Below are 13,476 nucleotides of genomic sequence, written 5' to 3' on the forward strand. Positions count from 1 at the left end.
TTAAATCTCACATCTTTGATTAGATTCCAAGTTTGGGGCTGCTCCAGATGCAATCAGTGCTCGGACATGGCTTTTCCATGTTTTCCAGTGCTTCCCTGAAGCTTTCACTCGGACAGCCAACACCTGCATAATTCGTGGCATAAATTCCCAGCTCTTACAACATTTTAATTGTATTTCTAATTCGGATCTGAGCGAGAGACCACCTACCTCCAAAGTAAACATCCAAAAACCATTAAACGTGTGTTCGAATTATGCAAAAATGTGTTAGGCACGACGAGAAAACATTAAATGGCATACACAGTTGTCGAAATATTTATATGCATGTTATTTTCTTCAATGTGTTTCCAATCATTTTGAATATGTTTAAATGGATTGGGTCACGTCAAGGCCAAGCCCCCTCGAGCAGCTCCAAGCCCTAAAACCCAAGCCCCAAGCCGCAAGCCCAAAAAAGCCCTCATATGACCATGTTTTGAAAATCAATTAGAGCCAAATGACAAATGTAACGACACCGGCAACAGCAACAGCATCAGGCAACAAGATCAAATCGTGTAATATGCCTCATTACAACATCATTTTGTACAGAAATATTTTGTGTATTTGTTGCACTCTCCCGCAGCCTCCTTCTCTCCCAATTTCTCCCAAAAAAGGTGTGGTGGAAAGCTCTGTATTAAAGGCTTAGTTTGGGATCATATCTAATATGTATTCTTCATATCACTCGTTCAGTCTTGGACCTCTCCGCATGTACCTGCATGGTTCAGAAAAAATGGGAGAAAAAAGCGTACAGATCTGGCGGCAGAAACAGAAGTCAATGTTTCCTTCACCCCTCTCTTCGCCAGCGAGTCGGCTGTCCCTTCGACTCTCCGAGAGTCAAGCGCTAGAAAGAGATAGCAAACGTTTGACATGGATGGTCCTCGAAAGAGAGCATTTGGGGTGACGACGTGCAAGGGCTTGCAAGGCACTTGCACAGATTATTATGTGGCAAGTTTCTTTATATAAAAAACGGGAGACATTCCTCATGCTTTACAGAGAATAGCCCCATCAAATATTATCAGAATACCATGACGGGAGCTATGAGAACTCCGTGCAAATATTAGATAGAAAAAATTTATCGGTTTAGAAGAGTTGTCATTATTTTTGAGAAAAAAACTGGGCTTTATTCAAGCTACACTGAAAGAAATCCTTCCCTGCCATTCGGCTTAAAGGCTACCGTTGTCGACGCTTATGATCGGGATCATAGTTGAGGACATCGAAGGTGAGGATCTTATAGAAGGATACCGACCAGTCGGTATCGCCCGAGCGCGGCACGATGCGGCCCGTTGGGGTCAGCTGCGCTGTGGCCGGATTCTGTGTAGATCTCGCCAGCGCATCAGGCGGATGTGGTGGAACTAAACTCTTTGAGAGGGCCGCCTGGGGCGTGAGTGGGGCACTGAACTGATGTGTGAAGGGGTAGCCCGACTGCGCCATGTGATCCTTTGTTTCAAAGTTTCGCCTGGCATCCTCGGTGTAGTCGCGCCGGAAGCGTATGAAGATCTCGGCAAAGACAATGCGATGCGGCACCGACACGACATCGCGAGGTGTCCTCAGCTCCCTGTCCATCCGGCGGACGAGCTCGTTCACCTCCACCACCTCCGAGGCGGAGTCAAAGTCTTTGGTGTTCCGCAGCCCCACAAAGAGCACATCGATGAAGGCATACCTCCGGCCGAAGCTCTGGCGCCGGGCCACCTTCATGGGAATGGCACGACGCAGGTGCTCCCTCTGGAAACGGATCAACTGCAGCCGGTTGTCGTTGCGGGAGAGTAGCATGTCGCGGGAGATCTGTTGGAAGCCCACCGGCGTGGTGTACGTGCTCATCTTCTCGGGGCTCTGCTGCCGTATGATGTCCGTCACGACGACGGCCGCCTGCTTGGAGCCCTCGATGAATTCCGATTCATTGAATTCCGGATCCCACAGCCACCGGAGCTGCCACAGGTTGAATTTCGTCAGCAGATACTTCCACGGATTGTGCAGATACACCAGCCGCGGGATGGCCTTCTTTCGCTGCTCGTGCTCCGCATGCTGGCGGTCCCAGTTGTGCAGGACCCGGTGCGGCACCGCTCCCGAGCCGGACGGATATCCGCTCTTCAGGTAAACATGGCCACAGTTACGTATAATTTTGGTGAACATCTTCTGGGCATTTTGTTGTGCAATTTTGAATGTGTGCGCCCCCAACCCAGTGAAAGCGGCACACGGAACTTTTCAAATGATTTCCGTAATTTTAATTTGAAGTTTCGGACAGTGTTTTTTAGAGTATATCGATCGAGAAAATGTGAAAACGAATTCAAAGCCCACCCACACAGAGATCGATCTCCTCCTCCTCCTCATTCCCCCTCCCTCTCCCCATCCGCCAGCAGTTCCCAGGTAGCCGTCAAGCAGCTGCAAATCACATGTGAAGATCATAAAACATTATTCCACCGATACATAAATTATATTCGAATGAATGAATGCGTGAGTGTGTGAGGGCTGTGTGGGCATTGGGGCTTTTCGACAAGTGGCTGGCCCTTGGCCCCTTGGACCCTGGGCCACTCTCACGCATACACAAACGACATAAAAATAACGGACGGACGGTTGTGGGGGGAAAATGTACGTACGAGTATAAAGAAGTGGAAAACCACGAATGCAATTGTTGTGCCGCCTTTCCGCCGACTGAAGCGAAGCTCTCCGCCGGGAAGATGTGTATTTAAATGGCGCGGCGAATTTAATTATGTGTAAAGGCATTTAATGGAAAATTAAACACCAGTTAAAATCAGACAAAGGCCTACCAACAGCCAGGGGGAAATGTTGGTAATTAAATGGTGAAGAAAATGTTTCTCCAATGAGAAAAATTCCATAATCGAAATGTACGGTATTTTTATCATGTATTTATTTTATTTATGTATTTGCTATTTTTTTATATTTATTTATTTACTATTTATTTTTAATTTTTAATTTTATTTTTTTTTATTTGTAAATATTTTTTTGTTTGTTTATTTATTGATTTTTTGTTATTTATTTATGTTATTATTTTTATATATTTATTATTATTATGTTATTATATATATTTTTTATTAATTTCTTATTTATTTATTTACTATTTAATTTTAATATTTTATTATTTATATTTTTTTGGTTATTTATTTATTTCTTTTTATTTATTGATTTTTCATTATTTAATTATGTTATTTTTATTCATTATTTATTTTTGTTATTTTTATTTTTAATTTAAGTTTTAAAAAAATGATCGTTGAATCGAATAAACACCAAAGATATTTCAATGGAATTACTTAAGTTTCGCATAATTAAGTTTGTTTAACGATTGTCCGCTCAAAATCAATGCATATTCTTCGAAAACATTGAATTCTGGAATACATTTAAGAATACTCTAAGATATTCAAGTGTGGAATCCTATGATACAAATATTAATATACATATGTATGTATGTATATATAATATTTTTTTTGGGTATTTATTTTTTATTTCCAACATTTCATTGCTGGTATATACGCACCCAAATACTGAACTGAGACAAAAAAAGAGAAGAGACTCGCAATGCATATAAAATGTATACCAAAGACTCGGCCACTCCATGCTCCAACCTCCAGTATTTCTAACGTTTTTGGCTTACGAATTCGATTCACACAAACAGAGAAGATACCCCAAGGGAGGGAGGGAGAGAAAGAGGGAAGGATGGAAGGAGGATCCCTCCCAGAGTTGACACAAAATGCGTGGTCGGCATTGGGCATCGGGCATCTGCAGCAGCGTCATCGTCAATCGTTGTCGCGATGACAGCGCAAAACTGCTTCCCCCGCCCCCCACCATCAGAGAAAGAGAGAGAGAGAGATAAGCATCTTTTATGGACCGCCGCATTACAACTGTAACAATAGAATGTCCGGCAGGCAGGGGGGTAGGGGGAAAAATAAATTTAAATTCAAATGAAAAATAAGTAATTCATTTCGATGCGGTCTCCGAAGAGAAAAAGAGAGAGATAAGCAGGGAGATAGAGAAAGAGATAGAGACAGAGACAGAGACTGAGAAAGAAACGCTGGGTGGTGGTGGTGGTCGTTTATCTTGTTGCTCATTAAATCATTCATCTGTCAATCATTCGTTCATTCTCTCATTCCATCAACAATCGGTTGCGGTTGTCACGGTCTTGAGATGCTCTTCTCCTTTCGTTTCTTTTTCCCCCTTCTAGCCCCTCTCTCTGTGGTGGCCTGAGCACACTGTCTGCCATAATTATGCGTATCTTTTCTTTAATTTAATGAGCTAGCAGCCAAAACGGTAAAAGTTCTACAATTCAATCTTGAATGATGGATTAGAATCTCTCTCTCTCGCTCTCTCTCTCTACCCCTTTGTCTCTCTCTCTCTCGACACACATTCTTATGCAATGCATATTCATGCAGTGTATCTGCTAGATACGAGTGCTCGGTGTGTACATTCCACATAGCTTTTGTCTTTTGTCGATCGTTTTGAATTTCACACAAAGACAGCCCCTCCCCCCGCTCCCGCCCCCGCCCCTCGTTAGCATAAGCACAAGAGTATCTGGTGCGGTGGATTTCCATACGAGAGCATATATTCGTATCTTTTGGATATGCCAAGCCATAGCCTGTCGTACCTGTCAGTCGATTCAGGTTAAATCAATCATACAAAAGACTTCGAAACGGAGACCTGTCAACACGGTTCATTGTTTGCGGCATTTAAACCCCCTCCCCCCCTCCTCACCCGCATGTGGCATGTGGCATGAGGCATGGGGCATGCTATCCTGTCCCCAGGCCAAGCCATGGCTTGTAAATTTATGCGCGCGTATCCCACAGATACTTCGTGCAGTTATTTGCATTTTTTGCTATTGTCTTTGGCCACATACTACACATGTATCTCATAGATACAGATACCCTCTCGTACGTATTCATACGGGTGGTCATTTAGCATATTTTTCCTGATATTGAGATTTATTGACAAGATTGAAACGTGGCCGATACGACGCTTTGTCGGCACCGCTGCACAATCTGGTGTGCTGCCTCCTCCCACCCACGCGGACAGCGGATGTGTTGCCTGCTTCTTTTTGGGGTGCCCCATTATGTCAAAATGTTGTCTCAACTTTGGAATTAATTGAGTTTTTCCCATCCCCCCCCGCACCCGAAAATATTGGATTACATTAGGCGCCCGTTTAGGAAATTTGACCACAAAAAAAAGAACCAAAGAGCTGCTTGGCCAAGAGAGGGGTGGGGTGCCTGCTTAGCCTAGAGGGGGGTCGGGTGGGGTGCCTGCTTGGCCTAGAGAGGGGTCGGGGTGGTGGGTGGCTGGCCAAGAGAGCGTGCCATTGGAACAATGCCAAGTGCACGGAATGGTAGGAAATCTATAGGCGCGGAATGTGGTCGCGTCATTGAAATGCGATACAGCCACCAAGGAAGGACAGGCACAGGTGGGGAGGGGGCACAATGATCGTGAGGAATTGCTCATGATTTCCCTGTACACTTCTAGGGTTTCCACAAGCCTGGCCGGCGACCTGTCATTTCCACGTCGCTTTTGCGGTGTTTCTTTAGCCCTGGCGCGCAATTTGTCTGGCAAATCGATCATCGCCACTGGCGGCGGAAACACATCGAGACCCAAGCGAAGCGATCCGCTTGAAGTCCGAGGTCAGGTCTTCCTTCCACTTTGATTGACTCGTAATTGAATACTTTCACGAATTCTCTCTCATCATCAGATCCTTTGACTGTGATTGCCCTTCCACGTGAGTCACTTGGAATTCCAGCTCCACCCGCCCCATCTACCCATCTACCCATCTATCCATTTATCGTTTTGTTTCGTTCGACACCTAAAACTGTCAGCGCAGAGTCGATCACGTGATTTGCCTACCATATTGCCACTTGGCCAGGGAACCTGTCAGGCCGTGACAGCTCCTCCTCCACTTGTCGCCGCCTGTGCGGCGTTGGCGTTGGCGATGGCGATGGAGCTGTCGCCCGTCTTCCAAGAACTGTCTGCGGACCTTGCACCCCATCCGAACCGAATCGAACCCCATGAGAAACTGGCCAATTGTCTTTATTTATGGGCCTAGATTCCACGTTCACTCTTCACCGATTCAGTTTGCGTGCCACTCATCAAGTGCCACCCAAAAACAACGGGGCGGGACACCCCCCCCAAAGTCCAAGAGAAAATTACTGAATCTGGAATACTCTTCTTTTTCTCACATGGAAATTGTACAGAAAATGGCATTCCCTTATGGAAAATGCCTTAAACCGATCCTCACAGCCTTCATACCCTCTCTTTGTGCACATTTATAGGGTATATCCATGGCTGGACTTGTGGGCGGTCAACTTGGGCTACGAGTCTATAATGCCAATGCGATCCCCCGCACCCTCTCTATGTGTGGACTCTCTCTCCCACGTCATTAAGACATCTTCTTGGGCCATAATTCACCCCAGAGCAGGGCGGATTTTCCAACTGCATTACCCACTAACCCAGATACAGCGGGAGAGAGAGCAAAGACATCCAAGCAGACCCAAAATAAGCAAAGTTCAGCCCACAAAGGCCTTTTCCAGTGGGGGTTTCCAGGTTTTTGCTTTTTTCAAAGTAAGTCGCACAATCATGAACAATATATAAGAGTATATAAGTACTACTAATACATACGTATGTCTACCCAAGTGAGAGAGCGAATAAAAACTAAAATGCTCAACACAAAAGGTATATTCCAGGGAGGGTAAGGCCCAAAGACAATATAAATAGTAACGCCCTACAAATGTTTTGTCATCGGAGCTCGCTCCAGAGTTGGCTTCAGAGCTGGCTCCAGAGGTGGCTCCAAAGCTGTCGTCAGAGCTGGCTTCGGAGCTGGCGTCAGAGCTGGCTTCAGAGATGGCTTCAGAGGTGGCTCCAGAGTTGGGTCCAGAGCTGGCTTCAGAGGTGGCTCCAGAGCTGGCTCCAGAGCTGGCTCCAAAGCTGGCTCCAGAGCTGGCTCCAGAGCTGGCTGAGTCAATCATAGAAGGGTTTTCAAAGAAGAAAACATTTCATTAACATGTTTTAGGATCTACATGTAGATCTGTCTTCTACCTCAAACCGGGTGGACTTCGTCTCTTCCAAAATACGTCGCTGCCTATGACCTTACCCTTCCTTTAGCGTACCCTGTCAGGCCCTTCCGCGCCTCGCGACCACAAGAGGAAGATGCAAACAAAGCCCAGAAATGCCGGAGTGAGCGCGCCCCGACAGTAGCCAAAAAAAAAACCAACAAAAAATAATAAAATAAAAAAAAAGGAACGGAATATGTCATAAAGAGAGAGATACGGTCGACGTCAATATTGACACAAGCAAGGCGGTGTGAGAGGGGGGGCGTCGAGGGGGATAACTGTGCAAAGCTCTGTTGACTTGCAAACAGCCTAAAAGCGGCGAAGGAGAGGGAGAGAGAGTGAGAGAAGAGAACTAAAGACATTTATTCACCTGCAAAAGCAGCAACAACAACAAAACAACAACAAAAGAGTTGTCGCTTCTCCACTCTCTGGCTCTCATCATCCGGAACATAATCATCATCACAGCTGATGGTAATTTCCATTGTTGTGCAGCAAATGCCGCAGGGGAATCTGTAAATTACATTTTAGATGTCCTTCAAGCGTACATACAGTACAGTATGTGCCGGGTATATGCGATTCGAATGGCAGTTTTTGAAACAAACATCTTCCCTGGAATGAGCCGAGGTCTTCGTTGAAAGTACCCCCTGGAAAGTACTCCCTTATATCTAAGAGACAGAGAGAGAGAGAGAGAGCTCCGTCTCGAGGCAGAGCCAAATATGCTACTCGATGGAAGGTGGAAGGCCCGTTCTTATCCTCAGTACTCTCTCTTTATACTCCTTAGAGCCTCTATAGAAGACTCGATTGGTAGTTGTTTCCATTTTGGATGATTCCGCCATGCTTCCCAGAAGATCCTGCAGATAGTCCACATTTTCTTGCTAAATATTCTGTCCCCAATAATTGTGACAAAAATAGTTCTGTGCTCCCCCCATTTCCCTGCCATTTCCCCGAAAAACCATACCCTATTTTTTTTTTCGATTATCTCTCCGAAAATGCTTTCCCAGAACTTTACTGGCGCATTGTTGGGCTAATATCGAAATGGATGGCCGGGGCAACAAATAGCCAAATGCCAACCTGTTCATTTGCTCCCTTTATATGTCCCTTGACATTTGTGCCCCGTTTGAATATGGAATCCACTGGAATCGTACGTGTAGCAGACCCCATCCCTCCCTTGTGGCCCCGCTAGTGGGAGTGGCTTTCGGGTTAACCAAAGGGAAATTGTGCTACTTATTTACACCAGCCGCCCCCGCGTTAAACCCCCGCAAAAAAAAACAAGGGAAAAATTCCAAAATTTCTTTTATCGTTGGATAAATATTTACGAGTATGTTCTCGAAGTGGAGGGGGGGGGGGGGGGGGGGGGGGGGGGGGGTGCGACACGGCCCCAGAGAGGGTTATCCCTTGGTGCGTGGTGTATTCCTTCTCTTAAATTTAAAAGTTCCTAATGTTGCCCCCTAAATCTTTGTTAAATTATTCAATTTATTATGTTTTTTGCGAAAAATTACATTTTTTTCCACATTTCCACAGATCGACAGGTAGTACGTATTTCGATGTATTCATGTGGCAATCTGTTTGTAATTGCGCTAATTGCAATACATTATTCAGGGCTTTTACTTGTTATCTCAATGCCATACAGTCCTGTCCCTCCCTCTCTTCCTCTTTAAACGTGAGCTGACAAAATGTCGAACAAAATATCCGCAGGATGTTCGCTCGAAACTTTCGCAATTTATTTGCACATGTATTTTTTGGAGGCTGGTGGTGGGGTATGCCTGTGTAAATACAGTATATATATGTGTATCCACATGAGGATAAATATCCATAGAGAGAAGTGATACAGATACAGATAGAGATACAGATACAGACAATTGTTTATTAATAATGGAAGCCTGGCATACGAATATTCGTATATTGACTTTGGCATTGTATGAAAACAGGAAAGAGCAGAGGATATAGGGAACAGATACAGATACAGCGAGAGATACGGGAAGGAGCTACAGATACAAATATGAATCCAGGGTAACAGAGAAACTGCCTCATTCCCGCCTCTGGCTACAGCGGGGGCGTCGAAGAGTCGCAGAGTGGAACAGAGAGAAATAATTTAATATTAAATTTCCCTTTTGTCAACGCCGTCATCGGAATTAATCAGGCTTTTAATACGACTACGGAGAATGCCCCTCCCCCATCCATTGTGATGGCCAGGGACGTAGGGAGAGAAAGAGTGAGAGAAAAAGAGTGAAATGTTATGAACAATTTTAATTTCGTTAAGTGCTCGAGTGCCTCGCAATGTTTTCGAAATGGAGAATACTTAAGCCTCCCCCGACCCCTCCTCCTCTACCAGCCCACGCCCCGCCACTCGACAGACAGACGGGAGGGAATAATCCCGCCAGGACTTCCGGCCTCCTTTCACTTATTTTTGTGCTACTCTCCAGTCTCCCCCTTTACCACATTCCTCCACTTTAAACACACTTCTCCCCTGCAATAATCCTCCTTGTCTCTCCTCCAATAATCTCTATTGTCTGTGTCCGCCATTTAGTATTATTTAATATTTTTTATGTTTCTATCATTCTATCGGAACTAATAGAAGGGAAGGGGCATTTTCCTGTACATATTAATCTGGAGGGGTATTAGAGTGTGGGTTAATTTCTAGAAATTTCCTCTGACCTTCTCCCCTTCCCCCACATTCAAAGCCGATACGATAACGATTATTTAATCAAGAAGTATCTTCCTCTGCCCTCTCCCCAAACCCCCTCTCCACCATGCAGCAGCTGTGCATCCCCCTGGGCTACACTTGACCCATTTGCCAATAGCCCCTGACTTTAGCACCAATATATCTTTTTTGGAAAAGTTGCTCTCTATCTCTCTTTCTCTCTCTGTCTCTGTCTCTCTGTCTGTGTTTGGGGCTTTGGGGTTTGTTGTAAGAACAATAGTTACTCTAACTTAACCTCATTTAAATACGAGTTGTTTTTTTGTCTGTCTCTCTCTCTCTCTTTCAGTGGCACTTGCCCTTCTCTCCTCAAGCCTTGTTCTCTCGTCTTCCCTCCACCGTGTGCTGCTCCCTTTTTCGGGAATCTCCTTGTTTCTTCTTATAAATTGCATCAGCATGCATAAAGCTTGCAGGAGCGAGAGAGACAGAGAGAGAGAGAGCACTTGGAGAGGCAGCCCTTGGTGTGGGTGTGGGTGCAGAGAGAAAAGGCAACGGTTGCATTTTGTATTCAAGTACAACGAAAATTGTTGTAAATTAGTAAAAATGTACACACATTCAAGAGGTAGCTGCAAGAGCAAGGGGAGCCGAAAAGGTGTGCACTGTGCATGGTGGAGGGGTGGGGGGGAGGGCAAGATAAGCAGACTGCCAGCAGAATGAAGAGCCAAGAGCCAAGAGGCTGCTGCTGCTCTGCTCTGCTCTGCTGTTCCTACGCAATTAAGCGTCGACCGAGCGGACGGACAGCCAGAACATATCTACATATGTACATGAGTGCAAAAGAGAGAGAGAGAGAGAGAGAGAGAGAGAGAGAGAGAGAGTTAAGTGAAAGGGCCTCGCTCGCTCTCCCCCTTTTTGGGCGGCTGTTAAGCTTCTCCATTGTTTGCATTAAAGCAGAAACAGCAGCTGACCCCCGGAGAAACCCTTCAGCGAGAGAGAGAGAGAGGGCTCTCTTCCACCCTCTTCCTTCCTCTTTTTAGTGGAACAAAAACAAAGGGTATACAAGGGGTATATGCTTGAGAGTATGCGATGCAGTCTTGACAATCAATCGGTCAACTTTTACCATCAATCGATCAATTATTTCCATGGGAAATGTATAATCAAATATAATTGCTATGTGAAATATATTATGAAGTAAAATATCTGAAAATATATATAATAAAATAAAATATCTATGAAAATATATGTATAATAAAATAAAATATCTATGAAAATAAATATATAGTAAATATAATATCTATGGGAAATATAATATCATAAAATATTATAAAATAAAATATCTGAGAATATATTATAAAATATAATATCTATAAGAAATAAATTATAAACTATAATATCTATGGGAAATATATCATAAAATATAATATCTATAAGAAATATATCATAAAATATAATAATATCTATTGGAAATGTATAATTTTAAGGCGGTTTTCCATGAATCCGAAAGAATTTTCTTCTGTCAAGACAGACTTTGTACCCTTTCTGCAGCTTTAATCGAATGTTAAAACCCTTTTATATTTTGCCCTATATTTTGCCGTATTTTGCCCAAAAGATAGAGTATCACAAACATCGGTATGGCTCTCCCTCTCGCTCTGAAGCTCCCACTTGCACTTGAGCAACTGCTGCCTGCCTCTGCGTGCCTCTGCCTGCCGCTTGCTGTGGCCTCTGCCGCCTGCCTGCCGCTGGCTGTGGCTTCTGCTGCTGCTTCCAAAAAGGCTTTCGGTAACTTAGTTTCCGTCGCTTTTTACAATCTTATGTTTGCATTATTTTACCTCAGCGAAACGACGACGACTGCTGCTGAGGCAACTCTACAAGTGGGTTGTCAAGCAGCTACCAAAAACAGTTCTTGTTGCTGTAAAATGCTTCCCGTGTTCCCAGAAATAATAACAGCAAGAATTTTGTGTTGTAGCTGCCAGTGGTCTTTGTTTGATAAATATTTTTTCTTGTGGCTTTATTTCGTTCCATTTTTAAGCCCCAAATGTTGCAGTAATTCAAAAGAAAAAGCAGAAAGGAAATAATTGAAGCAGGGAATGAAAAACCATCCATGGAATATTCTGGAAGTATTATCTTCATATTTTTTGTATAAGAATTGAACAGAAGATTCTGCCTCGATCCAAGAGCTTTTCTTCTGGGGATCTTTGGGGTTTATTTATATGCTAAGCTAGACATTAACTGGAAGATCTTCAGCTATGGCTATGATCGCATGTTTTATGGCATTTCTCGCACAAAAAAATCCCGGCTTAAAGCTCATCGGAAGATCTTTGAATCTTAAGCCGTTTTATGTGCTTCTTTTCTTGCCTTTTTCCCCACTCTCTCTGTCTCTGTCTCTGTCTCCCTCTCTTATCTGTTTTTTTATGAAAAACGAAAGTGTATCTGTATCTTCTCTTTTTTATCTGTTTGCGATAATCTCTTGACCCGAGATTTGGTGTCTTCGTCGTAAGCTGTTTTTTTTTCTTTTTCTTTTTTTCGGGCCAAAAGCGAAATGCGTGGTCGATTTATGGCCTGGGATTTATGGACTGATCGCCATATAAAAAACACCCACCCACCCGTCCACAAAGGTGTTGAGGCGTTCATTATGTAATCTGGAAGATTAAAACGCGGTTTTATTCGTATTTTGGCAATATCTCTCTAAAGATACTTAAACTTTAGCCGAAAATCCATCTGTTTATACAATTTAAAGCAGTTTTGGTTGAAATATTTATGGGTATATTCTGTGGAGACATTTATCAGCTGTTTTTGGGTTATATTCTCCATAAAGATACACGCACTTCATCGATGACCAGTTTTTGGGTTTGTATCGATCGAAATACCCCGAAAATGAAAGAGAAACCATCTGTGGTTCTATTTCCCGACATTTCATGGAATTACTGATTCGCAAACTCCTTCTATAAATCAATTTTAAGGAAAAATCAAACCGAAACGTAATCTTATTATTGTGGAGCAAATCTCTGCTGTTTTTTGTTGATAAATCTATAGAAATACGCATCCACCCGATTTATATACACGATAATTGCCCAATTCTCAGAAATATCAAGAGATCTTTGGCAATATTTGCCACATAAAACTACAATTTGTTATTTACGATCCATTTACGAACAAAATCTCACTTTTTTTAAAAACTATTTCCCAACAGAAAGTGAAGGAAAACTGAAGCTGTTTTCCCATTTATTACTTACTTTGGCTAATCCCCGGAAATGTTTCCCATATCTTGAGTCCTGCAGGCGTCCTAGCCGTCCCCTCTGCCGTATTCCATGGCCATAACAATTTTCCGCTCAGCATCAAAATTTGATGCGATTTTAATTTTTGTGCCCGGACAGGGGCCATTTTCCAATTTGATGGCCCAGGCCCCGCCACGCCCCGCCCCGCCCCACTCTATGTTCCTCTCTCTGTCTCTCACCTGCGGATGTTTCGTGTGCAATCCATAAAATGGCATAAGGGCAAATAAATATTTGAAATAGTCATAAATATTCGTTGATTATATGGGCCGAATGGGTGGGGGAGGAGGGGCCGGGGGTCAGAGACCAAAAGGAAGACATTTTAATTAAGGCAATAAAACGGAAATCGACCACGTAACCCAAGGAAAACATAAACTTTACATTAAATCCACTTAATGTTCGAACAAAGTGCCGTGAATGTCTTCTTTATCGCCACGTGCCACAGGGCCGAGGGCACGTTGATTCCACGTTCGTGTCCCTGTCACGGCAACCAATGTGG

General features: G+C 43.7%; 2 protein-coding genes across 2 annotated transcripts in view; both read right to left on the minus strand.

Annotated features, from left to right (window-relative positions):
• LOC113565064 overlaps nucleotides 1–13,476 on the minus strand; it is an 81,548-nt gene that overhangs the window by 21,821 nt on the left and 46,251 nt on the right. The window lies entirely within an intron of this gene.
• Nucleotides 1,129–2,252, minus strand: LOC6590445. Its single transcript, XM_002015836.2, has one exon. The coding sequence runs from the start codon at nucleotides 2,161–2,163 to the stop codon at nucleotides 1,204–1,206; it is 960 nt and encodes a 319-aa protein (XP_002015872.1). The 5' UTR covers nucleotides 2,164–2,252; the 3' UTR covers nucleotides 1,129–1,203.

Source organism: Drosophila persimilis, unplaced genomic scaffold (assembly GCF_003286085.1).
Source record: "Drosophila persimilis strain 14011-0111.01,24,50 unplaced genomic scaffold, DperRS2 tig00000002-arrow-pilon, whole genome shotgun sequence".
Lineage (NCBI taxonomy): Eukaryota > Metazoa > Arthropoda > Insecta > Diptera > Drosophilidae > Drosophila > Drosophila persimilis.

What these genes read in the sequence shown, in the direction of transcription:
- LOC6590445 (XM_002015836.2), bottom strand. Translation starts at nt 2,163, where the DNA reads ATGTTCACCAAAATTATACGTAACTGTGGCCATGTTTACCTGAAGAGC.